Genomic DNA, 27,926 nt, shown 5'->3' with positions numbered 1-27,926 from the left:
CGCCGGAAGCGGGCGCGGGGCCGCTTCCTGTGTTTATGTAGGGCCGGGCAGGCGGCACCGGCGGCGGCACCATGGCGGTGTCCGAGAGCCAGCTCAAGAAGATGCTCGCTAAGGTACGGGCGCGGTCGGCCGGGCTGGGCAGGTGGCAGCGGGGCCCCCCAGCGCCGGGAGGCTCCGGCGGGTTGGGCCGGGAAGGGAGGAACGGCGCTCCGAGCCTAAAATGGTCGTGCCGAACTGCGGGGCTGGGCTGGGACGGTGCCAGGCACCGGCGGGGCCGGAGCCGCCGTGAGGGGCACACGGCTCTTGTGCTCCCCGGTTACAGCAGGGGGAAGGCGAGCTCAGCATCGCTGACCGGGGTGGGGTGGGTTTTGTGACCGCGCCTGTGTAAGGAAACGAGAAAATCTCTTGGAAGGCAGATCATTAACCACCGAATCATGCAGAGCCGTGCGTGCCGCTCTTCAGGTGGAAACGGGGCTTTGTCCAGCAGCTTGGAATGAAAACCCCTAAAGCTGACACTTAGGGGGAGATACGGGTTTGTCTTGGGGGGGCGGGGGGGCTCTGGATTTTTTGGGCAACATCTAGGCATATTTGCGGCGTTTTGAAATGAAATACAATAGTTGAGAATCCGATCAACACCGAAGGCACATTCACCTGCATGGAGTCATAAAGCAGATTTTTTTTATCAGTTTGAAAATGAGTGTTGAATACTTAGTCAGTGTCAGCAAATGAGGTCATCTATGTATACACCTGTCTTTGCTAGATTAGTTATTGCTATGCCATAGGAGAAATAGAATTTAAGGTAGTCCAATGTTCTTGTTCCCCTATACTTATTCATTTTATCCTCCCATCTGTCTTTCTGTAGCTGATGAAAAATAAAGATGCTGTTTCATTATATTTATTTTTCAAAAATAGTTATACTTTCTGTTCTAGAGAAGGAAGTTTAGTGACATTTCCCGTATTGAATAGTTCAGTGTATGACATAACAAAATCTTGACCCTAGTTTGGGGGAACCTAGGTGCTTAATTTAACTTCAGGTATTTACCTGCTGTCAGATCTTGAAAAGCTTCATCTTTCTGTGATCTCTTTCCTGGTATGTAAAATGAGGGGGATGCATTTGCATCTGAGAATGGAGAAGGAAAAAAAAAATCTTGAATTTAAAAAATCAAATTAATCAGTCTTACTTACCTTTGTAGAAATCACTAGGATCTTATATTTTCCAAAGAGATTTTGACACTTCTTGGAAATTGATCCAAGTACAGAAATTAACAGCTGAATTTAACATTTAATTTTGTTTGTGGTAGCATCTGAAATCATTCAACTGTTTCTCTACTAAGTAATCGTTACTCAGTGTAAAAACAGTTGGCAAGAATATTATTTTTCTTTGTTTTAATAGAGATATGAAAATGTTTGCTTAATGTTCAGGTGTTGTGCCTAAGTTTTGAAAGCACCCCAGATAACCAGATTTGTGGTTTATGAGCCCTACCAACCACGATGTACCAGATTCACAGTGTGCCTGCTGAGCAGGCAGGCATTGTTTTATCAGTTCCTTGACTCAACTGACTTGAGATTCTTGTGCCAAAGTGGAATTAAAGCCTGACTCTGTTTGCTTCTTTACTGTGAGGGTGGTGAGGTTGGCCAGGTTGCCTGGAGAAGCTGTGGCTGCCCCATCCCTGGCAGTGCTCAAGGCCAGGCTGGATGGGGCTCTGAGCAACCTGGTCTAGTGGAAGGTTCCCTACCTTGGACTTGGAGTGGGATGATCTTTAAGGGCACTTCCAACCCAAACCATTTTGTGATCCTTGTGCTTTTTAGGAGCTTCTGTTAGCGGAATCCAGTTTGCTTTTTAATAGTGATTATGCCAGTCTTGTTGAGGCTATATCCTGCACCATAAGGTTTGTTCCTATGAAAAGGCCTTGCCTTTTTAAAGTAGCTGGTGACCAGCTGTCATTTGTCCTGCAATGACACATGCAGTGGTGTGGGTATGTGCTGCCAGTCTCTGGCTGGTGAACATGCAAATTCCTCCATGTTCCAGCAATGCCTGTTCCTGCTTCTGGCAAGTTTTGGGGAGGGAGGGAGGAATATACCCAAATGTTAACAAGGTTGTCTCTCTGTCAAGCTCCTGATGCACATTCACAATCCCTCACCCACTTTCCAAAGGAGGCTGAGATGCTTTTCTGCAGCCCTCCCACCAAAACTGCATCCAGGGGCTGATTGACCTCTGTGCTGGTGCTTCCCGGCACACACAGGAATCCCTGCGGGAGGGGTTGCTTTCTGTCCCACAGACCAGCGTTTTGCAGACAGACCACACGGCTGTTTTGTCCTTGGTCATTTGAGGAAGATCAGTCACAGCATTACCCGGGGTGCTGGTGCTTTCTGTAGGCTGAGGTGGCATTGTGGGAAGTGGCGTGGTGAGTTCGTCTCTGCTCAGTAGATCTGAGTTGTCATGCCCAGGAGGAACATCCTTGTCAGTCTCTGGAGGTGACAGGAAGAAGAGTTAATTTCTAAGCTTCACAGCTCATGAGTGTTTGTCAGAGACAAGGTGACCTTTAGCTGTGGCACCACAGTTTGCTCTTGGATAATGTCTGAATTAATTTGTTCAGATGTTGTTAACATTTGCATTCTTTGGATATTAGACATTTCATTTTGCTGGCCCTTTGTCTTCCTGCCATGGTTCAATGAAAGGTTGTTGTCTATGTTCCTTAAGACATCTGAAGACTGCAATTTTTTTAAATTGTATTAGATGAAAAAATTGTCAAGGGACCACATTACTGCCTTTTCTTTTTAAAGGTAGTTTTCAGGAGGAATGACCACAAGGCTAAAGAGCTGCACTCTGTGGTGAACCAACTCTTTGTTGCCCAGGAGCCTCTTTGCTGTCAGTGGTGAATTTTGTAGTGGTGTATCCTGTGGTTTACAGGTCATCTGTGCTGTTATTCCCTGCTCCTGATAAAAGGAAAGGGGTAAAACCAGTATTATTACTGGTAATATTGTGTCTTGATATGTCTGCTTTCTAGTTGATAAAATACATGTAAATGCTAATCAGTGATTGATAAATATGGTGTTGCTTTGAAAAGTGCTATGAAGTGTATCTGTGTGATTCAGATTCTAGATAGCTGTTTCTCAGGAATGTTCAAAACATCACCATATTTGTTTGGAGAGGCTTTTTTTTTTTTTTTAAGATTCACACATCTAAGATATATTTGGTTATGGTAGAATGTGAAAGAACATGTAATAGCTTTTCCCGAATCGCTTGATGCATAGACCCTTGTTAAGACTAAAAACATCCTAACACCTTGTTAAAGTTCAATAAGTTATATAGGCAGGGGTCAGTTAAGTAATATGGACAAATAAATTCTTATTCCAAACTAAAAGTGGAGAAGAATGTCCGTATATAGATATAAACTTCCATAAATGCTGCCTATCGGGTAAAATAAAAAACTGAATTAAATTACACTAAAAATTTCGCTTCTGAAGTAATTCCTTTCTCTTTTGTTTTCCAGTATAAGTATAGAGACCTAACTATACAGGAGACAACCAGTGTTATTACTCAGTACAAGGACCTCAAACCTGTCATGGATTCATATGGTTAGTCTGTGCATGAGAAAATTTTTGTTTGTGAATTATTCATGTTTTAGATGTATTGTGGAGTTTTTGTGGGGAGGAAAAAGATTAAAACCAGAAAACATAACGTGAGTTTCTCTTTTTTGTCTTTGACATCAATACTTCTTTAGAAACACAGACTCAGTAACATAGTAAGGTTACTTTAGAAAATAACTATCTAATGTGCCAAGAAGTGTCACATTTTTCACAGCTTAACTTTTAGTTAATCACTCACTGCTGCCGTCATTTGGTGTCCTGAGATTGCTGGTAGCTCATGAATTCAGCTTTGCTGCAATATAAAGATGTTTTTAAAATTCTATGTAGGAAGAACTGTAAATCAATGAAGAAATGCTTCATTTAAAATAATTGTGGTAGTCCTTAAGAGTATGAAGAAAACAGAGTCAAGTATGTAGAAAATTGTCATGAGGGTTTTGTAATGTGAATTATTGATGATAATCAATGTTTGTTAGCTGTTTAAAAGTCTGTAAGTTAATTTAAATTTAAGTGTGTTAAATGAAGATGATATCTAGGGTTTTACAGCATATCATGAGCCAGCATAGCTGCTGAGGTCAGTCTTCTTATGGTCACCTTTTTTTAGCTGTCACCTGTGGGATTCCTCTGTGATCTAACTTATATTACTAACACATCATCAAAAAATTTAAAGTCTTCTTCTTTTTAAATCTGGATTAAAAAATATTAAGAAGGGACATGGCCAGGTAAAAGATGAATTAGTTTTAACTTGAGTAGCTGCAAGCCAGCAGCTGTCCCAGAAATTAAAATTCATGCAGTGACTGGAGAAACAAAACAGGAGTGAAAGGACTGTGGCTGGAATAGCTGCACAAGTTTGCATAAGGATGGTGATCACAATTCCAGATATCCTTGAGCTGTAGCCATTTGTGTTCCCTAATGCTCTTTAAGCTGCCTGGGAGAGGCTAAGCACAGAATCACTTACAGATAATCGACATTATTTGTAGCAGTGACATCAGCTGCAAGAAAATGGCAACATTGCTGACGAGATAGTTTTCAAGTTCATATTAATAATGAAATATATACCCCTATTGAAATCCCAACACATTCTACCTGCCTTTGCAGAACATCAGCCCCACAATAATTGTGCACAGTAACCTACATTTGAATTATGGCTAAAAACTTTCAGGTGGAATTAGGAAGATAAAAGCCTCCTCAACAGAAGCTGATTTATTCAGGCAAGAATAAGGAATTGGATTAAAAGTATGAGAAAACTAAATACAGTGACTCAGTAAATTTAGGTCGGAGTTCTTGTGCAGTTTGTGACTAAGACTAAGATTTGGCAAAGAGTCAAGCACTCTTTCTTCCTCTTCAGTGTGTCACTGGTTAAATTACCTTTACTGATTCTGTAGTAAATGCCTGTGGCCCAGTAATTGTCAGTATTGTTGCTCACCTGTTTTTTTAAACAAAGCATAAGAAATTATAAACCTCAGATGACAGTTGGTTTTTTAAATCAAGTTTGAGTTCAGATTATCTTTGCAGCAATTTGCATTACTTGAGGTTTGCAGGCTTCCAACGTTTTACTTGGTCACTGAATGAGGAAACAGTTTTATTTATGGAGAAGGTAGTTTAGCAATGATTAGTCATTCATTTCTCAGAAGTGTGTTATTCATAAGGAGTTACCTGACTGTGGACAGTCATTTGCTAATCCATAAATGTGCAAGAGCTGAACCTTTTGGGCTGAGTTTATATTTATATGTGTGTAGCTTGTGAAAACTTATGCCAATAAATAGGTGGAGTATAACCTGAACAGGGATTAATGTAACCAATATGTTTGTTTTAAAACTACTATTTGTTCCCTTTCAGTTTTTAATGATGGTTCATCTAGGGAGTTGATGAGCCTCAGTGGAACCATTCCTGTGCCTTACAGAGGTATGCATTTATTACAATTTTCATTATCCCCATTATTTTCCCAAATTACATGAAAAAATTACTTAGAGTTGTCCTGATTCAACTTCATCACTTCAGTGATCACTCTTTTCTTGAAATCCTTTACTTTTCCAAAGTAAAATATTTTAAAGAAATTGTTCTCTATTTTTGCTGCAGTATAAAATTTGAATGCTGAGTATCACTTCTTCAGTCTTTTACAGCTTTGTAACATCTCTTTTCTTTCAGTATTGCACGTTTTACCAAGCTTGTCAGTTGAATGAGGGTTGCAAACCATTTATTGCTGCAGCTAACAATAATTCAGATTAGAGTCTTGTAATGTTGCATTTTAGAACAAATGACATTGTGTATTAATGGTGAATAATAATTGTAAATCAATGTTAAATTGTTCTGAAAAATGTTGAGTTTGTGTCCACAGTGTTACCTATTCATTGAATGTTATTAGTAGATTATGGCTTCAGCTTCTAACTTTGTACATTTGAGTTTACTGGGTTTAGGAGTTTTTTATGACTATGAATACAGGAGGACAGTTGAAGAATTGAAATAACTTTGAAAATATTTCAAAATATCTTTTCTAGGTAACACATATAATATCCCAATTTGCTTGTGGCTGCTGGACACCTACCCTTTCAACCCCCCAATTTGTTTTGTTAAACCCACTAGCTCTATGACAATAAAAACTGGGAAGCATGTTGATGCAAATGGAAAGATATACCTTCCCTACCTGCATGAGTGGAAATATGTAAGTATAGGGAACTTGAAATTCTCAAACTGCTCATTCTGCATTCTTTGAGATAACTGTTTCACTTGTAATAAAAACCATAGTCTTTATTAGAGACCTGAAACCATTTTTAAAATAAAACAAATTGTTTATTTTTTGGAATGCCTTAAAGTTCAGGATGTTGCATTCTGTGTTCTGGTTATTTAATGCAATTGCATCTTTAGTTACTACTTGTCTGATTAAACAGTGCAGTGTAAGGTGTCCTCTCCCCTGGCAGGACGTTGATGTGACAATTTGTGAGATAAGAATATTTACAGAAGGAAAATTATAAATTTATTTAAAACATCTGTGACTTAAACAGACTTGTACGAGCACTTGTACTTCTTTATGTAGACACTCCTGGACCCTCATGTATATGGATATATTTGCTTTACCAACAAGTAGAGGCATTGAGCAGTGCAGGCCTCATAGAAGTTTTGGCCAAAACATGAACTTGTAAAGAAGATAAACTGTCTTGACAAGAATAGAAAAATGATACAAGATGCATAGTTCTGTAAGAAGGGATTAACAGGAATACATTATTAAGGATGGGTGGTAGTTCTGTACTTGCTTGGCAATAGTGGAAAAAGACTGCCCAGGTCAGGATGCAGGTCTTGCACAAAGCAAGATCATCTAAGTTACAGGCAATACAAAACTCTTTCAGTTTGAGAGGTTGTTAAAAATAAGTAAGTGGATTATAGAGCTAAGTAAACTTGGAATTGGGATATTTAATCTGGTGCTGCGTTCATGATGCTTGTTCTTATTTTGGCAAAATGAAATCATGCCTATATTAAGTAGTTATAAACAGAGCAGCTTGGTTTAACTGTATTTAAAGGAGGTTTGTCCCACTCCTTAGTGGGTTAGAATAGTTTTTTATTGAGACATTCTGAATTGGAGCATAAAAAAGCTGTGGTGTATGAAATTGAAATGTCTAAAAAACTAGTTCTTTCATGTTGGGGAGTGAATTTAATTTCTTAAAATATTATTACAATCCATCATTGGATATTTGTACCCAGTCACTTATTGTCCTGCAGTTGTTATGGAAATCTGTATTACCCAGTTTATTCTGGGTGTAAACGTGGCTGCTGGTGTATTGTGCTACATGGTTTTGAGTACAAGCTGCTGGGTTGGGTATCTGTAAGAGAATCCAGAAAGGAAGTTAATTATGCACATATGTATACAGATAGAGAGATAGGCGTTTTAAGAAAATTTAAACCCACAAATAAAAGGAATGGTATCCTTTTGTTGCTACAGTCAGTTAAACTCTCTGTTAGCAAAACGAAAAACTTGTGATTTGCTTTCCCTCCCAGCCCCAGTCAGACTTGTTGGAGCTGATCCAGGTCATGATTGTTGTGTTTGGAGAGGAACCTCCAGTCTTTTCCCGGCCTACTGCTTCCTCCAGCTACCCACCCTACCAGGCAACAGGCCCACCAACCAGTAAGTGCTCATCACTACTGATTTCTGCAGATAATCATATTAGTATTTCAAAGGGATTGTTGCCCTGCACAGTTTGCCCACAAATAACACATTTTACTTCTTATCTTGCTGGCTAATGAATTCACCTGGGCTGTACCTTGTTGGACTCAATGATCTTAAAGGTCTTTTCCAATCTAAAAGGTTCTATGAGTCTAAGAATTTGGGGGGGGATTTTGGGTTTTGGAGGGGAGAAATCAAGTTTGTATTATGACAAAGCAAAACCCAGACAAAACCAGAACACACTCAATCACCCCCAAGCTCCTCAGTAAACCAGTGTCCTGTCAGCATTTCAAGATTAGACTTAAAAAGAGATTATTCTAATAACTTTGTATCTCAGTTTTTTTCATTCTAATTATACAAGCCCATCTTTTAAGTATCCAGTAACCATTGATTTCATAAGCACAAGCATGCTTACTGCTTGTGTTTCCTAGGTCCATGCTCCTGTTTCTGTGGTTTTTTGGTTTTTTTGTTTTTTCAAATTGCTGGCTGAATGTTAAAAAAAATCCTGCCTTGTGATTTTTTTATTCTTTATTCTCTGTTCATTTAGTGTTCTGACTTGGTACCCATTTTTATTTTCTTGCAAAATTCCTCAAGACTTTTAAAATCATTTCTTTATTTAAAGTACTGGGGGCATCTTATTTTAAAGACTGGGGATTTGTAGGTAGGGGAAAAAGAGGAAGTGGGAAACAGAAAATCCTAGAAATTCTTCCAGGAGGAAACTCTATATTGGGCAGAAAAAACCCAAAAAAACCGGTAGCATAGACCTCCTCAAGCCAAAGACTGGGACAGTAGGGGAGGGGGGAGCAGGTTAGGTGGGGATCGTTTAATGATGTTGTAACAGTTCCACATGAATTTAATGGCAGAGTACCTGTATTTGGTGTTTTTTATTTTTGTTGGATTTTTAAGGCTGTGTCCATTTTCTGTTGAAATAATGGCTTTTACTTGGTCACAGTGTTACATTTGAAAAGCTGAAGTGCTGTTCATTGCCATTTCCAGCAGAACCCATTTTTAGCAAGGTCTTAGGCTCTTAACCTGTGAGAAAATGGGTAGCAAACATAAATGGGACCATTAGGAATAATTGACTAAATGCAGGTGTTTGGGACTTTTCAGCTTGTCTGTGGCTACCCTGCCTGTGAGAGCACCAGGTGATTGGATTGTCCTGATTTTCCAGGAACAGTGGGGGTCAGTATAAGTGTAGTTTTAACAGAGGCTGTGACTTGTGCCTTAAGGACAAACTTTCAATGACCCACACTTGATTACTCTTGTAGTCACTCAAAGCTGAAGTGCTTTGAATTACTATTTTGAATTGAAGTATTGTGAATTACTTCATAGATTAAGTAATTTTAGTGAAAATGTTTTGGGGTTTTGAAATTATTAATAGCTCCTTAGTTTTACTAGTGTAATCAGACTTTCCCTATTTTACAGACATATGTGGGTTTTTTTTCAAGTTTTAGATAGATTGTTTAAGAAGAAATGAAGTTCTTTGACAAAAATTTTAATCATTTGAAAGCACTGAAGGGTGGAAATAGCTCGGCTCTTAAAAAAAAAAAAAGCTATTTGATGTAATATTCCAAAAATTGCTAGAAATGTGGAATAAGTATGTCCTAAACATAATCTTTGTCAGCTTTTCAAGAAAAATCTTAAAATTGCTAAGACTATTAAAGCTTTAGATGTTTACATGTGCTGATAACAGATGTTTAAATGTAACTTCTAAATAGCAGAAATTACTGGATAAGGACATGGTTGGATTATTAAACATAATAAACTATTCTGAAAGTACTTAAATTATGCACTTGTTATTTAATGAGTAAAATCATTGGCTAGAAAGGTAAAATTCTTTTTTCAGCTATTATATAAAACATGGAGACAGCTCTTCAGGTGGGTCATCTTTAATAACATGCTGTTTCTTTGTTTTCTGAACTTTGCTGCAGGCTCTTTTTTTTTCTTGGTCCACATACTTGTTGTGCATTTTCAAATCAAACCTATTTTTATCCATGCAGTGATTAGTTTAAAGTAATGATTAAGAAAAAAAATCAGTATAACAATAAGGTAATTTTTATATGTGAGGAAGAACTTCTTTACATGGAGGGTTTTAACTTCTGAAATGTAAAAATACACAAAATCCTTGTTTTATTTAGCTTCCTATGTGCCAGGAATTCCAGGTGGAATATCTCCTTATCCACCATCAAGCACTCCAAACCCAAGGTAAGAGCTCCTTTAAACCATCATCATTTACCTGATTAGAGAGTTTCACTGGAGAGTGTCTAATCATAGTTGTATTTTCTTATGGTGCATTTGTTGTATAATTACTCATGTTAGCAGGGTTTATTAAAAGAGAGGGCTGAATTCTTGTCAGTAGCCAGAAGAAAGTTGGACGAAGGTTTAGCTTTCTTAGTGTTGCTTCAAATGAAATATATATGGGTGATAAATAGATTTTGAAATTACCTAACTCCCAGCTGTTATCTTCCTTCACTCATATATTTTTATGAGGTTGATATATTAACATGACATACAAAGAAATGTACCCCTGGAAGTCAAGATTTAATTAGGAACTCAAAAATTGAACAAAACACTGCTGAGTTAATACAAACCTTGACTCCAGTGTAAATGTGGACTTAATTCAGAGCACTCTAAGGGAATTTGAAGGACACAAAGTTACTTTAAAAGCTTTTTATTAATATTAGTTAAGATTTTTTTCTATATAATAGTTCAGAATAAAGCATTTCCAGAAGACTTGCAGATCTGTCTGAGTAAATAGTGAGATGTTGACTACTGCCTCCTAGTGTGTACTTACATTTTTTACATCATAATTAATTGTTTTTATTATTCATATCCTTATGTCCTGATTTTGTGGTAGGAGCATATGAGATGTTGCTGTAATATGGAGCATTTTGATTAAAAAAAAAATTAAAATGTAAACACTTGTGAAGATTGGGAAGAGGGGGAGTGTTATGTTTTAAGAGGTGAAAAATTGGGATTTTTATAAGTTCTTACAGCATGATTTTACCTCTAAATATGTTTATTTAAAGTGCTCTGTTTGTACAAAAGTAATAGAAGAACTGTTTTTAAAATATATAATTTATTAATTAATAGGGGAAGGTTTTAAGAACTATTAAATTTGCAGTTACCTGAAGAGAGACAGAATATGCTTTTTTTTATATTTTGCATGGGTTTGTGGACCACTTTGTTTAATTACAACCATAGTTTTAATATTCTGCTGCGTGCAGGTGTTTGTCAGTCTAGTATTGACTAATTTGTGTCCTTGTTTTAGTTGACAGCAAATGTATTTTAGAAAGGTGTTGTAGATTGTCATATGTCATCTCATAGTTGTTTCAGTGAGCAAATGAATACTTTTGCCTTCTTCGTCCTTCAGAGCAGGACTGAGAATTTCTGGGGGAGTTTCTTTCACCTTGCAACCATATTTTGCACAGGATTTTTAGGTTTACATAAAGCAGTTTGTCAGTCATTATTTTAACTCTTCTCATATTAAAAATTACTCATTTGAGATTGCTGTTTGGGAGTTTGTAGCTAGAACAATTTCTTTTGGTTACTTTTAAGGTTTCCTATAGCAAGACTGAGAGATTTAGGAGAATTTGTTATCCAAATGTTGACCAGGCAATAATGAGATAGAGTTTCAGAAGAAGAGGTATCTTAAATAATACCAGAAATACCAGCTGTGAAGGATGTTAATGTGAACAGGAAAAAGGCCTGCAATTTTAACATTTTGTTATGTAAATGAATGTTTAGCGTGGTGGCAACAAAGATAATATAGGTGGATGATATTTTACTAATAGTTGCATAACATTAGCATGTCTTTCTTTGTCAAAGCAGCTACCCAAACTATCCTTATCCAGCTGGTGTTCCATTTCCAGCAACCACTAGTGTTCAGTACTACCCTTCTCAGCCTCCTGTCACCACTGTTGGTGAGTACCTCGGAAAGGATTTCTCTGAAGTAAAGCTTCTCCGTATGACTGATACATAAAGAAATAAAATGGAAAAAGGAATATGTTGTTCTTACTCTGAACTTCAAAAGTATTGATCTCTAGTTAAAATTTATTCAAAGGAAGAAAAAAATACATTTTATGTCCTTCGTCTTAAATTTTATTCAGTCAGAAATTCGGTAAATTCCTGGGTTTACACAATACATTGTGTGTGCTCTGTGAATATTTTGAAGAGCACTGCATGTAACTACATGTTTTTTTCCTCACCCTTTAACTGTAGGTAACTTTTGATTGTCTGCATTGCTATGTTCATGGTTTAGAAGAATACTTTTGTTGTCGTTTAGCATCTACTGGACTCACTTTAGTTATACTTTGCTTCCTCCAAAAATAGTAACTTTCTAAAGTAGCAGTTTGGAATGAGCTTCATTTTTCCTGAGTTTCTTCTCCAACCTCTTCTCTGTTGCTTCTTATTGATCTCTGCTTGTCACTTCCTCCTTTGTTCCCTTCAGCATCAGGATTTAGGGTATTCACATGTGTCTTTTCCCAGTCTGCTGCTCTATGGCCCTTTGCTGACACAGGGCACAAGCTTGCTTTCCACCCTGCCCCTCACTTTCAGTATATGTGTAGAAGACTGGGAACCAGTGATAAATATCATCTAGTTAAGTGGGAAGCTGGTGCAGTAACTTTCCAGCTGTTGATAGTCCTTTTGGCACAGTTGTATGGTGAGGGTGTAGATTGTGTTGTGACATTGTTCACGTTATCAATCTGTTGTAGTGTCTTGCACCATAATTTAAAAGTGCCTCCATGGATTCTTCATTTAATGTGTGAACTCCCAGTTATTTATGGAATGGCCTGGGTTAGAGTCATAGAATGTCTTTTCTTTCCAGAACTGTGTGTATTTTGTGATTTTGCTTCACATACATGGGGACAAGGCAAGGGAAGAGAGATGCTTCTGCTTTACTCTTACTAAAATATCTGAGGAGTTCTGTTACTACAGAATTTGAAAGCAGCAGTAAGTTGTATGTTGTATTTTTCTTGTGCCTGATCCTGTCCTTTGTGTCCAAGTTCTTTCAGCCTTTTCAATTAGGAAAGTCTTTCCTGAAAGTTCTTGGCTGCTTCAGTGGTCCCCTCCACTCTGAGGTGATGTGGGTCTGCCACACACAGTGCAAGGAAGCTGCTGTCCCCAAGTACCTCAAATAGTGCTCAGTGTCCTGGAGAATTAACGCTCCCCACTGGCTCTCCTGTAGGGAGCTGATAACATTTCTAGGGAACGTTGGCTTTCTGCTCAAACAAATTTTTTCTCAATTTTTTTTTCCCAAACCCAGTTTTGCCTTTATGTAGCAGAGAGTTAATTTAAAATATAGATACGTTCTGTTTCATTTCTTTCCCTTGTTTTCACCCCCACTGAAGATGAATGGAGGTGCAATATCTGCCAAAGATAGAAGGCTCTTCCAGTCCCAAGTTAGATCATTTGTGATACCGTGTTGTAGTGCCAGGTTTCTTAGTGACCATTTAACGTTACACCGACTCATTTGCTGCGGCTACGTAAAATTCCTACACCTGTTTTACGTGGCTTATCTCTTGTGCCAGATGAAATGCAAACACATCCCTTTAACCATCCCCTATATTTGCAATATTGTGAGGTGGTTTTGTTGTTGTGTTTGTTTGTTGGGTGTTTTTTTACAGTATTGTTTTTTCCTTTCAACTGAAAATTTTTCTTTCCTTTACAGTTTGTTTGTTTGTTTGTTTGGCTGTGTTTTATTGTAATAGTTTATTTAGGAGGATATCAGTTGCTACAGCTTCAGAGTTTTGTGTGGGTGGTGGTGGTGTTTCCTATAGTGAGCCTAGTTGGAACTGAATGAAAACGTTCGTGCAAAGTAGCTCAAGTTTTTAACAATCACTGCTTCTTCAAATAGTCCTTCAGGCTTTTTCTTTCTGTTCAGTCATATGCCATTAATTACCTTTCTGATGCAGTTACTGGTTTGATGATTCTGTAAGGTCACTTCTGAAACCAGACTCTGCCTAGTAAAGGTTAAAGGTTTCAGAGTTCTATGGATTTAATGACCATGTGCCATAAAATCTTCCCCAAGCTGGGCTAATTATGGAAGTGACAGAAGATGGTACGGGTTCATGCTCTTCAAGAAGATACATTGATGGAGCTGTATTAAAATGATGCTTTTTATGTTCAAAGACCTCTTCCCTACCTGGTGGCATTTCTGTGTGAACTTTCATTGTATTAAGTGTATTGTGATTTTATTTTTTTTCCTCTGTCCTACTTTACTGTTAAAGTGAACCTTGCATAAAAACTCCCTGAGTGAGGGATGTCAGTAAAACATAAGAAAAGAAAGTAAACATAAATTATACTGATACTAGTTCTGGCTGATTCTGACTTTGTGTTAGAGAATAATTCATTGTGTAAAGTAAACAGTAACTAAAATCGTGCTAATGCTGTTTTTTGAAGGGAAATCAGGCCTTTTTGATTGGGAACAATTGTCTGCCTTAAACAGGAAATCCTAAACAGTGAATAAACTCTTTGTCCCAGATAGTTTGACTGACTTGGTTCAAATTTTATTTTTCCATGTAGAAAATGCTGTTCTTTTCTCCTTTTCATATGAAGCAGATTGATGGATTCCTGTTTTGTGTGTATGGTGCTATTTGACAACTTCTGTTGCTGGCTCTAACAGTTAACCAAATTTTGCAAATTGTCTTGTTGACTGGAAAAAAGGTGAATTTTTTAGGCCAGAACTGTAAATCAGATGAAGTATTGGGACACTCATATTTTCCCTAAGGCTGTCTTTGCACCAGTTGTTTAATAATTCAGTCTCTTTATTTTTCAATGGTAATTTGCTTATTTTTTTAAAAATATTCTGGTGCAATTTATATGTATGTAAAGTGCTCACATTAGTAATGATCAAAATTTATGTTTTCTGTATTTTAGAAGGCTTTGGTGGAGTAGTAAGCATGATGTGCTTCTTCCTGTAATTCCTGTCATTCATTTGCATAGCTTTATTTTTTCACCCATATAGCTTGGCGTAGGTTGTGTGGACCAGAACAGAGTAAAAAACATAGGGAAGAGACACAAATTTATGCAGTCCTGTTTTGTTACCAGAAGTCAAAAAAACCCCTCTTCAACTATAGAAGAGTTACATGAGCAGTGATGAATGTTTTTTCACTTTGTTGTTTTTTGAAATCTAGGGCACTGGGAGATGTGATGTGCATAATGCTGTAACAGCTTCAGGGTTTTGGTAGCTGTGTCTCTGTATAAAAAGATACTCTGGTAAAAATTCTTTTTGCATAATTTCTTTGTGGTTACAGAGCTTCAAATCACTCTGTGTTTCATTCATAGGAGTTGTAAAGTTTAGGCACAAAAGTTGCTGTAATTCTTGCTTTGTCAGTAGTTGTTACAATCCAGTTGAAATTTCAGTGATCTACAAGGTGTGAGGCACAAGCCTTGGGAAACTGTGACCCTCCAGTTATTCCCACAAAATAACTGAAGTGGTTTGTGATAAATATCACCAGTAGCCACTTCACATTCACTGGAGCACTCCGAGTTCCCTGGTCTGGAGACACGTCGCTCTTCCTGTGACAGACACTAAGTACTTACCTTTCTATTTAAAAGTGTGTTAGTGACAGACTCTTGAAATTATCCTTGAAAGGCTGGTTTGCAAAAGCATATTTGGGTCTCCTGCTCCTTCTGCTCACTTCCCCCTAGGAATGCACTGTTCTTGAGCCTGGAGGAAGTGATCCTTGAATATCCACCTGCTCTCTTGGACCCCTCTTCCCTCTATGGTAAATTCCCATGAAATTCTTCCAAGAAGGTCTGTGAAGAGGGCAGAGGTAGCTCTCCTGGGTTCCAGGGTTGCAATCTTATTCATTGCCCTGCTTTCTCCTTGTGGGATATGGGACTCCATGATCTCATGGACACTGTAGCCAAGGCTGCCCCAACCTTCACATCTCCAGTGAGACATTCCTGGTTAGTTATATAAGGTCCAGCAGCACATCTTTCCTCGTTAGCTGCATCTGTATCAGAAAGGTATTCTCAGTGCTTTCCAGGAATCTTCTGGACTGTGTTTTCCTGGTGGTGTTGTCCCTCCAGCAGGTGTCAGGGTGGTTCCCCATGAGAACCTGGGCTGCATGCCCTTCCTGGAAGTATCCCCACTTGAGCTGCATGGGTTGTCTCTGTAACTCCCCCTTTGTCTTTCCTAGTTTAGAACTTTCCTTACCAGGCCAGGCAATTCCAAAAAAAAAAAAAAACCAAAAAAAACCAAAAAAAACCCAAAGTAATACCTGTAGTGGGCAAATTCATTGTCTCAAGCCACCTGTTACATTAACTGTAGTTGAATACATCCAGCCATTAACTCATACTCTTCTTTAAAAGGTCTCAGACTAATAACATTTATAGACTTCAGAGGAAATGGCCAGCCCATTTTTAAATTAAGAAGAGTGTGTATGTGGGAATGAATAAAGTGAATGAATGGGTGCATATTCTTAAATATACTTGTGTCCATACTAATTTATGATTTCTCACTGTGGTCTCTTTGCTGCTTCTGGAAATTATTATGGAGAGCAGTTTATTTTACTGTCTCACAGTGCTGAAGTACATGCAGCAGCTTGGCCACTTGCAATTCCAACTGGCTTTATACTGCAGCCAGTGCAGGGCAGCATTAACCTTATGCTTGTGAAACGTTCTTGTGCAGGACCCAGCAGAGATGGCACCATCAGCGAGGACACCATCCGCGCTTCCCTCATCTCGGCGGTCAGCGACAAGCTGAGATGGCGGATGAAGGAGGAGATGGATCGCGCACAAGCTGAGCTCAACGCCTTGAAACGCACAGAAGAGGACCTGAAGAAAGGACACCAGAAGCTGGAAGAGATGGTAACTCGCCTGGATCAGGAAGTGGTAAGCTAAGATGAGCCACTGTGCCTACCTGTTCCTAGCAGTGAACAGAAGCTTGTAATTAATTAATTATTAAGCATGATAGTGATGCCTTTTCCTGGTCTTAAAATCAAGAGTCATACACGGTTAGAAGGGGAAAAGGGATTTTACCTTGGTATTTATTTGAAGGATCCTTAGGTGTACACGTCCAGGTCATATGCATCGAGATGCACCCTGCCGAGTCTATCTCTGTGTCTCCCCCTCTCCCCAACATTGGGTATAACATTATAGGTTTTACTAATTAGCATATCTATCAAAGATTCCCCAATGAGGGCTCAAGTGAGCCCCCCTCCCCAAGGAACCTTCCCCTGGATGGTTCTATCTTGGTTTACAGAATGTGTTCTGGAGAGGACCTTGGGGTCTGGGGCACACTGATCCCTAGCTACGAAGCTTCTAAAATGTTTAGTCTCTTAGCTTAACAAACGAGTCCAAGAATGTAGGCAAAAAGCACTAGGAATACAGAAGTTGTAAAAAGGTATAACAGGGATATAAAAGAAAAGGCAAAAATCTTCATGGCGTCAATAGAAAAAACGAGGCTTCCAGTGCATTTTGTCTTTTGCAGTTGGGTGCATGTGCTCAGACTGAAACAAGTCAGAAATAGCAGTGACCATGAGATGCAGTGTCCTGCACGTGGCTTACAAATGTCATTGCTCGGTAGTAGAGGCACAGTATTATTTTTCCCCATCCTTCCTGTGAAAGTTGTTAGTGGTGTGAGATTATTTCATAATTATTTCTCAGTTTCTTGATAACAATGTGTAGCAGCAGCACTGGAGAACATTTCAGTGTCTTAGTGCAGAGAACACTGATTTTGGTCACAGCCTCCTTGTATAACCTGTCTTGTATAACTTCCCCTTTCCCAGAAGTCTCTCCCTACTCACAGTATGCTCAGAAATTCCTGTAGTTTTTCATTAAGGCATCTTCCGCTTAGTCCATCTGCTCCTTGCACTGCTGCTCAGGAGTAAGATTTTGGGATTGATGAAGAGTTTCTGAAACCAGCTCAGTGTTCAGATGTGGTTTAAAAAAATTATTAGAAATTATTAATTGGACTAGAGAACTGGGGGATACCACACTCCAAAGAAAATAATTACTTTGGCTTTGCTTTTATTATCTTTAGCTAGCTTAAAGGATTATTTTTCCTAATGTAGCAACTTGGAAATACTTGGAGTGTTGGCATGCCTTCTCTACAGTTTAAATGGGTAATGGATTGGCATTATCTAAAGCAGATGTTACTTTTTCAGAAAGAAAGAATCTGAAATCTACAGATTGATAGCTCTTTCTTTTGTTAAAATCATCGTCGAAGTAATTGAAGTACGGAATGAACTGGTATGTCCAGAAATCTTTCATCTAGACAATTGTATCACAAGAAGATAAATAAACATCTTAATTATTTTTAGGCTGAAGTTGACAAGAACATTGAACTTCTCAAAAAGAAGGATGAGGAGCTCAGTTCTGCCTTAGAGAAAATGGAAAGTCAGTCAGAAAATAATGACATAGATGAAGTTATTATTCCTACAGCACCACTTTACAAGCAGATCCTGAACTTATATGCAGAGGAAAATGCAATTGAAGACACCATCTTCTACCTTGGGGAAGCATTGAGACGTGGAGTGATAGATTTAGATGTCTTTTTAAAGGTAGGTTTCATGGGATGTTTCTAAGATGTGCATTTTAAATGTGTTTACTTTGGACTCTTCGGTTCAGCTTACTAATGTTCACGATCTCCTCACAGAAAAGGATCCTGTAGGAACAGAAGTATTTGTATGTTCAAGCCTAAATTTTAGAAAGTAATTTCAGAATTACAAGACCAATTTTAAAAGCATTATAGATACAAAGTCATATTGTTTCCTTCTTGTGTACCTTGCTAGTTCTGTTTATCTTCTGTTAGAAGAACAATTCTCTGGCCCATAGGAAGTGCATTAGTCTGATTTCACCTTGGAGTGCATATTATTACTTTGATAAGAATATGTGTGAAGTTAACTAATTCATTAAATTGTAATAATAAATAACTAATTATTAATAACTTAAAAATCACAAAAAATAAACTGTAGTGATTGTATTTGGTAGCCATCTGCCAGTCATTTTAAGCCAAGAAAATGCCATATAGTAGAATAGTGAATTTAGTGTTTCCAAAAAGCTGACATCCCATTTGGGTCATAGAACATGCCGTGCTTTGAACATTTGAATTGCAGCATTATGAAGTTTTTATCAGAACTTTGCCAATTAGGCAGCTGTTGTTTTTCTTTCTGCAGCATGTACGTCTTCTGTCTCGCAAGCAGTTCCAGCTGAGGGCATTGATGCAGAAAGCAAGGAAGACTGCTGGACTCAGTGATCTCTACTAAATTCCCAGACTTTACCTGGGAAGTTAGATTTCCTTTTGAAGCAGCCACTCTCTTGATCTTTCTCTTAATCAGTAGGTGCCCAGAGTAAGTTATTACATCATTCAAGTGTAAGATATTTTGAATCAATAATATATTTTCTTTTTGGTAAAGACTAGCTTTTATTAATGCACTTTCTATCTCCTGTAATCTTTGTGCTGGTGGACTTAACGCTGAATAAAACTTGTTGCATATTTTCTTCCTCTACAGAACTGTGTATGATGTGCTTTCTTTTCAAACAGGGCCTGCTTTATGCAGTGTCAGCTTAACCATACTTTCACTTTACTTGTGAGATTTGGAAGATGTTGTGCCAAACTGGAAAAACTCACATTTATTATGACCAGTGAAAACTCAAAAGGTTCTTGGTCTCAGCACCATAAACCAGCATGGCTGAAGACTGAGCCTTTGCCTTAAGGTTTTTCTTGGTACTGTTGGCTCTGAAGAGGTTGGAGTTAATTTTAAAAAACTGGGTGAGAATTCCATAAATACATAACTGCCTGAAGCCTCCAGCACAGTTGCACACATAACATTATTACACAGGTGATGCTGGAGTTAGTGGGACTTGAAAAATAGAATTGATTCAGGTGGGTGGAAACAGAGCTACGTGGGGGAGACAAAGCCCTATTAAGAAAAACAAGGAGACAGAAATAACAGTTTGTGGTTTATTTGGTGTTGTAGTTGGTACTACAGTTGGACAGTCACTGTCTTGTTGCACATAGAAGTCTTACCATTTTTTAAACATGCTCAGGAGACAGAACTTACAACTAGACTGATATAGTACACAAAAATAAGGTTCTCTAAGAAGAAAATATCCACAAAAATTCCAAGGGAGTGTTAGGAAAATACACTTGAACCTATCAACAGTGAAATATTGAAGCTATTCAGCTGGCAGAGAAGGTTGGTCAATTGGCTTGACAATCCTTTAACTTCAAGAAAAGTCTTTGGTTTCACATTATGTAGCAATTACTTACTCCTTATTCCTTCAAACCAACATGAGGAAAAGGCAGAGGGTTTTTTAGGCAGTGCTGCTTTGATTGCTGGATTTCTGTCATACCACTTCACTGAACAAGACTGACTAAGGTTATCTAGCTCTGGCTAAGAACATGGGTGTCTGTGAGCAGGGAAAACCCCAGATTAGTTTCCTAATGCTATCTTCAGGAAACTCCATTGTTCAGATTTGAGCTTTTTGTGTGTTCTAGTTGAGATAATACATTGAAAGATTTGACTTACAAGTAAGTGCAACGTAAGACAAACCACTAAACCCATTAAACTGCTAAGAGCCAAAAACTGCTTGGGCAGGTTTAAAATTGTAGTTCCTTCTGGATTGCCCACAGTGTGTCTGCACTCTTCCTTAATTTGTCCTCTTCCTCAGGTTTTAGGATCATCTTTACTACATCAGTGATGCCATTATTGCCCAGTACGCAAGGAACACTTAGGAAGACATCTTCTTTTATTCCATGCAAGCCCTGAAAAGTACATAAGGATTGTTAGGCTGGAATTTATCTATGTCTGTCTATTTCATAGAATATCCTATCAGGAAACTAAATTTAGTTGAAATTAAACTAGAAAGTGATCACTGTTTTTCAGAATTCCAGAGATACTTAATTCTCAGTGAAACAGAAATTAGCAAAAAGGGGCTGCTCACCTTAACAATTGTAGAGATGGGGTGCACTCTTCTCAAATTCTTCATAATACTTTCAGCTAGGTCTCCCACAGAAAGACCAATAGCCCAGGATGTGTACCCCTTCAGTTTGATCACCTCATAGGCACTGCAGAGACAGACACTCGTTAAAGAACAAGTACCATCAACCAAACTGCTTCAAGTTTGTAAAAGGCTTTTGGAGGTGTCCTGATCAATTTGGAGGCATCAGAAGCTTGACTGATTTGCTGGCAGGACCAAAATGAACTCAGCAGTGAATAATTCTATTTGCATTTTACACTAGTCCCCACAATTATACTGGAAGCCTAGTTGTTTAAGCTCATCCCTAATTTAAAGTTTACTAATCCTGAAAATTTAACTGCCAAATCTACATTGCTCCTTAAAATATTATTTCATGTTCTGTTATGTTTGCATCCTGACATTTGAGGCTGCTGAGGGATTCCGGATCTGGGTACTGCAGTTCAGAGATTTTTCAGCTCTTCATTATTTGTTCTTGTGTTGAAATTTATAAAAAAGCCAAACCAGTATTTACCTGTCCACGACCTGCTTATGGACCTCTTTCCAGTGTTCCTTGTCTCCATCAGTTCCCAAGTCTGGATGAAGAGCCTTCAGGGAGACACCAGCAACATTCACTCCACTCCAGACAGGTACTGAAAGTTGCACGTAGATTAATTATCTCACAACACTTAGTCCTTCTCAAATTAACAGCTCACATAAGATCTACCTGGATTAATCTGCAACACATCACTTAGGATTTAGCTATGACTTTAAATATAGTACGACCTATAAGGCAAATCTAAGTTGCAGGCTGAGAACCTAGGAGCACATCAACACTTATACACAGCGTCACAAAGTTTCAATACACCTTTTTTAAAGTGAAATACCTGGGCAACATGAACTACAATGACAGTCACTCTACATTTTGCAAAGTTTTCTTAAAACAAGAATTGATTTCAAGTGCATTCTGGTGGGTGTCAGGAAGCAGACAGTACTGCTCTGGTGCTGCTTGGAAAAGTACAGGTTAAATGAGGAGAAAGTTGTGCTTTCTCCTGTACTCCAGACTTACCCCTGCACTTCAATTCCTATGTACAGTAATTAAGAGATGCCAGTAATGGCAGCTAAGTGAGTGCCACTAGGTCTGGTGCAGATCTTTGAGAGGCCCTTGCAGAGAACTTTATCCTCTTCCTGCTTCAGTTTGGGGTTTTTTTGGGAGTTACGGGAACAATTTAGCCTAGAAATGTTTAGCCACCTCAGGTTACAGTAATGACCTTTTCAAGCAGTCACTCAGGTCAAATATAGATCATCTAGGGTTACTCTGTGCAGCAAAAGACTTAAATCCGGACTGGCATTTTTAAGGTGCTGCAGTGCAAAGGTTTTGGAGCAATGTTTTGCTGTAGCTTTTCAAGGTGTTTCTAACAAACAAAGCATCAGGGAGTTCTGTGTAACAGCCAGCCCCGTTTCACCCTTACCACTGGAATCTCCGTGCTCTCCAACAATCCATCCATGGCAGCTCAGAGGGTGGATGCCCAGCCTTTCTCCCATGAGGTGGCGGAAACGGGCAGAGTCCAGATTGCAGCCACTACCGATCACACGGTGTTTGGGAAAGCCACTGATCTTCCAGGCCACATAGGTCAAAATATCCACTGTAGGGAGAACAGGGGGTAACAAGTGCCACTCATGAGCAAATTGATAATGAGGATGGTACCTCCCATTCATCTGTAAGCATTTTACCTGCATGCTAGTTGCATGGAACAGGGCACAGAGCAGTGCTCGTGGCCAGGCACTGCAGTGGACTAACATTATGTCTGTTTTATACAACCTAATAACTTTTTAAACAGTCTCTCAGCTCTGCCTTTATGCTATGCATGCAATTATCAGTGAACCTTACTGAGCTCAAGGTCATTTGGATTGAAGACCTAAGTTTATTCCTCAGAACACCAAACTGCTGAGCCTGGAGAGGGAAGATGACAGTTTTTGCTATATGGATATCATAGAATGGTTTGAGTTCAAAGGGACCTTAAAGATCATTTCATTCCAACACCCTGCCATGGGCAGGGACACCTTCTACTAGACCAGGTTGCTCAAAGCTCCATCCAACCTGGCCGTGACCACTTCCAGGAGAGGGGCATCCAGAACTTCCCTGGGCCAACTGCTCCAGTGTCTTACCACCTTCATAATAAAAAATTTCGTCCTTACAGCTAACCTAGATATATCTCTTTCAGTTAAAACAGTTACCCCTTGTCCTATCACTACATACCTTGTAAATAGTCTCTTTTAGGCCCCTTTAGGTACTGGAAGGTTCTCCAAGGTCTCCCTGGAGATGTCTCTTCCCCAGCACAAGTATTTTCTAAAAGCCTGTGCACTAATGCCACCTTACTGAAAAACACTATTCTCTAAGCCAAATCCTCTTATGGCAACACAAGACAAACCTGGGTTTGAGACAATAAGCAGCTTGCAGTCAGGACTGTATTTAACAACATTGGGAATGATGAATTTGAAGATATTCACGTTGCGCTGGACCAAGTTAAGGCGGCTCTCTCCTTCTTGCTGCCGGGCACCAGCAGTGACAATGACCAGCTTGGAGTGTGCAGTCACGCTGTAATCTGCAGACAAAAGGCTGTGTCAAACACGACCTCCTTACTACACATGGCTCAGAACAGGAGTTCTCACTTCCTTTCTGTACTGAGATCTCAAATTCTCAACTTTGAGGGTGCAGCAATTCCCTGGTAATTGTTACCTGAGACTTAGCCTCTACAGAAAGTTAAATTTTATTTTAAGACTCTGGCTCATTGCCACAAATGGCAACATTGTAACATGCAGCTGCAGGCAGTGATACTCCATGCTTCTCAGCCGCAAATGGGACTAGGGGTAGCTGTTGGGGTATCACTCAGGGCAAGTGCTGTGTAGAAGAGGAAGAAGGTTCTGCCCTCATAACCTACTACCTGTGGGCACTGTAATTAAGGTATGAGCTGGTTAAGCCTTTGCCCTACTCAAGGCTGCCATTAAAAGTTATCAGAAGTGAGCAGTAATGAGTTCAGGGGTTAACTGGCTGTGAAATAAAGTTCTCTAAGGTGCACAAGTACTTAAGAAATTCATCTTTCTGTAATGAGTAGTGAACCCTGGATGAAAATTCCTAGCTGGACTGGCCATAAGAAGGTATATTAAAAAAGTGTCAGCTGAGTACTATATCCATGAGCTTTCGCCCCAACAATTAGGGTGACAGGCTAAGTGCTAGACTTGGCTGTCCAGTGTGAGACCTGAAGTGGCTATCTCCATTTCAAAATAACGAGCACATGAGAGCCAACTACTTGCCTTTGCCAGAGACAATCTTTGGAGTTTTAAGGAAAAGGCTGCCATGCTGGAGATCCAGCATCTCTCCTCTGAGCTTGTCCTCCACAACATCAACAAGGGCAAGTTCATCGGCCAAGTCCTACAAGAGACCAAGAGTAATGGTAAGTTTACTGCCTCTTTGAGCAAAGCCCCCAGTTTTTAAACTGTGATGTTACTTTAAAACCTACTTAAACAATTTTGCTCATCTCTAACACTTCACTTCTTCCCAGAGTCCTTCAATAAGTCCCCTGGGATACACACTTTCTTGAGTTCACTTTGTACTTTTCATAACCACATTCTGCATTAAACAGTACAATTTAGCAGGACAATAATGAAGAATAATTTAATAGCGGTTCATCCATAACCTAACTGCCAGTTAAGAAATGCAAGTCTGGTGTTAAACACAGCATTTTCAATATGGTAGCTGAATGCAGAGGACAAGTCATTCAGAGTGTCAAGGACCAATTTTTCCAGACCACACTGCTACAGACAAAAAATAACTCCTCAGTTCTCCATCTTTTTGTATATTTAGGGTGTTAGACAATTCCTACTTAAAAAGGAGTCTGCAAGTCCCACAAAGGTAAATGCAGCTCATAAAATGATACATAAAGAACATACTATCTGATCCTGAGGCAACCTTGGTTTACAAGAACTGCAGCTATTGTTCTCTGTCAATATCTTCAAGACTGTTGCTTCATTTCAGGCCCAAACAAAGGATTGTATAACCAGAAGTTCATCTAGTAAGGTAGATTTTTTTTTGCCCCTCTTTTAGGTTTCAGGTTCTTCTGCTGCTTCCTCCCAAGCTTGCCATTTACCTTCATGAGGATGCTGATGGCACAGGCCATTCCGACTGCACCCACACCAACCACGCTAATCTTATTTTCGGCATGACTGTGCTCCTGTTTGTGGAGAGTGTGGATGAGCTGATCCTTGAGAGACATGGTGCACTGCTGAAAGGAAAGCAACAGATTATTTCTCCAAGCTTTGGAGCTTTTACTGACACCAGAATATTTGTATCCAGCAAGATAGACTTTATTCCAGGATGATACAAAAATGGATACAAAACACATGAATAAAACATCTGGCAATACTGCCTGTATGCCACAAAATGATTGCAAAACTGAATTATTGATGACAATCATCTGATCAAGCTCACCATAGCTTTGCCTCAAATGCAGCCTGAGAGCAATTGATTGTATTATATAGCTGGTGGCACTCCAGCAGCAGCAGTAGGATGTTCTAATGACCATCCATATTACATTTAGGTACAGGAAGCCATTTTAGTACTTCTAAGCACAGCACAATCTGGCAAACACTCTTCTCTCACCCTGAAAAACTGGTATTCTGTGCCCTGAAGCCTTTCCAGAGCTGAAGTTGTGCAACACTTAGGCAAGCCCTTTTTAGGCACAGCATGAGTCTCCACATCGTGAATTTGTTTTGAAATGAAACTGCACAGTTTTGAATTAAGATGGCTGGAGTCTGGTGCTACCATCTCTCCCACCCTCACATTTTAGCTGCCAGCTGCACAGCATCCTGGTTAGATGGGGTTCTGACAGCCCACGGGTGCCGAAATGGCACAATGATGACGAAGGATTGTGCATTCATCCCCATTTCTGCATAGAAGCCAGCAGCACGCTTTCCCAGGAAATGGTGCTGCACTGGGAGCAGCCTGAAGAGCCCAGGGCAGGAGCTGCTGCACAGACGGATGCAAGTACAGACACAACACGACTCTCTAGTGCTGAACAGGCGGCGACTCGTTCAGAGCATGAAAAGCCAAGCAGAGCAGCAGTTAAGGACTGTAAGTTTTGGGGCTGAGGGGAGGGGCAGGAAGCTAGGAGTGCCCTTATTTAGATAAAATTAGCCAAGGTACGTCAGTCTTCATTCGCAGAAGCCTCCAGCAGCGTGGCCATGTAATGCACTCTCCACGTGCCAAGTCCTCCCTTTGCACTGTAAGCACTTCAATGCGCAAGGCTGATGAGAGCACGTCTGTTACACTTAAAAACTCAAAAACTTTTTGCTTTTAGAGTGCCATATCCCTTAAAGAAGCAAGTCAGGGGAGTAGTAGGTGGTCCACTAATGCTGTATTTCAAACGCAGCCCTACGCCCATCCTCAAGTCCGTTTGCAGGATCTCTCCCTAGGGCCACACGCACCGATTAAGGGAAGCAAGTTAATCCACGGAGGCTCAAGGGGATGAAGGGAGGGGACGATGACGGGATTGTGAGTGGAAATCGCGCCGGCTGGACTCAAGCCCAGGGCTGTGCCCGCCACCACCACGGCCGGGGGGAGTCGGCGGAGCAGGCGGTGTGGAGCAGACTTCGTCCATTTGGCGCCGCCTGCTCCACCGAGTCCCCCCGGAGGTTTGCGGGACAGCACCTCCTGCAACCCCCGTTCTTGCATCCCCGTTCTTGCACTCCCCCTGCACCCCCCAGCCCGCCACGGCGATCGCACCTACCGAGCGTCCTCACCCAAGCGCGGCTGTGGCGGCGGAGCGGGGGAGGTGGCGGCCGCCGCCTTAAATACGGGCCGGGCGGCTGACGTGGGGCGGGCGGGCTGCGATGCTGGGGACGTGCCCGCCGACACGTCGGGGTGGAGAGAGAGGGAGAGGGAGGAGGGGGAAGGAGCAGCGGGAAGGAGCGGGAGCAGGGCAGGAGAGGGTGAAGAGAGGCGAGCGGCCGGCGCCGTGACGGGAGCTGAGGCGGGGCTGAGGAGCTCAGCTGCGCACCCCCTCAGGGCTCGTCTCAGGGCTGTCGTCGGGGCAGATTCCACTCTCTCTGTTATTAGCCGGGATGAGTGAAAGCAAACTCTCCGGCTCGGGAGAGTTTGTGGGGAATTCAAGGCGTTCCTGCCCTCGTTTCTCGCCCGGGCAGTGCCAGACAGCCTTGTGCTCCTTCTCAGGGGTTTATGGCGGTAGTTCCGGATGGGGGCTCTTGTCGGGTGGCTGGAAACCAGCTTCTTATTTCCATCTAAATCAATAGATGTTTGATGTTTTTTTGTTTACTTCCCCTTTCCGTGTATTTACGTATCCAATTCCCACTCATTTGTTGTGCTAGGTTATATAACACAAACCTTTTCAGCCCTGCATGGTAACGCAAGCAGTTCCCTGGTCATTGGGATGTATGTTCTGTGGAACTCTCCCAGTTTAACTGGTTTTTAACTGCTTTTTCTCCTGAGAGTGCTTGCTGCATGGAGTGTTTCAGACAGCGATGCCTCAAACACAGCACTAATGTTTTCCTGAAGTTACTGAAAATTCCATGACTCGACTCACACTGGTCTTTTTCAGTCACACCATGCTGTCAGTTTCCTGTCACTCTGCAGTTGGTTAGCAAAGCCAAATCCTTCTCCTAGTCACTTATTTCTTGCTAGGACTCCCAATAAAAAGCAAAAACATTTTTTTATATATATTTCCTGAATGCCTGCAGTTTCAATTTCATAATATACTATAGTATTTTGTGGGTCATCCCACAAAACTGGCTTTTAGTAGATGCACACTACTTTTTATCCCTTTATTATTAATTGAATATCATGTTTTTAGTTAGATTTTGCTTTGGAAGTTTTTCTGAAGAGCTGCACAGATATCAAAAGCACAGGCCCAAACTACTTCTGCCATGGCTTATTTCTTAGAACTTGCTGTTCTCTGGTCCTGTGGTAATGCCTTCAAGTAGGCAAATTTACTTAAAATCTTTTGGATTTGGGCACGTCAGAGTTCTGGAATTGAGAATGCCTGCTTCCTCCAGCTGGAAGACAGCAGACTCGGTGAGTTTTGCTCTCCATCTGTGAGTTGTGTTCATTTATTATCATTTACCCATTTCTGCTTTCTACCTCCTCTCTTAGGCACCCCTGTCTCTACCTCACGGATTAGCATGTTCATCCTTACTGAAAATCAGGTAAGTATGCATTTAATCTTGTGTGAGTAGATGTGTTACCTTTATTTTCTCACTC

General features: G+C 40.1%; 2 protein-coding genes across 3 annotated transcripts; one reads left to right on the top strand and one right to left on the bottom strand.

The window, feature by feature from the left end:
- The first annotated feature begins 3 nt into the window (after positions 1-3).
- Positions 4-19,208, top strand: TSG101 (tumor susceptibility 101). Of its 2 annotated transcripts, none has more exons than XM_069016907.1 (10): positions 4-113; positions 3,495-3,579; positions 5,428-5,493; positions 6,087-6,250; positions 7,579-7,705; positions 9,883-9,949; positions 11,576-11,667; positions 16,383-16,585; positions 18,016-18,255; positions 18,871-19,208. In XM_069016907.1, exons 1-10 carry the CDS (start codon positions 72-74, stop codon positions 18,958-18,960), a joined length of 1,176 nt encoding a protein of 391 aa, XP_068873008.1. In that variant the 5' UTR covers positions 4-71; the 3' UTR covers positions 18,961-19,208. The 2 variants fall into 2 exon arrangements, with proteins under 2 accessions (XP_068873008.1, XP_068873007.1); XM_069016906.1 differs by having other exon boundaries at positions 11,573-11,667.
- A 436-nt stretch (positions 19,209-19,644) lies between these two features.
- Positions 19,645-26,543, bottom strand: LOC138111329 (L-lactate dehydrogenase A chain). The gene is made up of 8 exons (XM_069016901.1): positions 26,440-26,543; positions 24,802-24,936; positions 23,969-24,086; positions 23,086-23,259; positions 22,126-22,299; positions 21,189-21,306; positions 20,642-20,765; positions 19,645-20,462 (listed from the first exon to the last, which is right to left on the bottom strand). Exons 2-8 carry the CDS (start codon positions 24,925-24,927, stop codon positions 20,298-20,300), a joined length of 999 nt encoding a protein of 332 aa, XP_068873002.1. The 5' UTR covers positions 24,928-24,936; positions 26,440-26,543; the 3' UTR covers positions 19,645-20,297.
- Positions 26,544-27,926: the final 1,383 nt, after the last annotated feature.

Source organism: Aphelocoma coerulescens, chromosome 5 (genome assembly GCF_041296385.1).
Source record: "Aphelocoma coerulescens isolate FSJ_1873_10779 chromosome 5, UR_Acoe_1.0, whole genome shotgun sequence".
In the NCBI taxonomy this organism is placed as follows: domain Eukaryota; kingdom Metazoa; phylum Chordata; class Aves; order Passeriformes; family Corvidae; genus Aphelocoma; species Aphelocoma coerulescens.
Note: the sequence above shows the minus strand (reverse complement) of the source record. Positions and strands in the feature narration are given on the sequence as shown.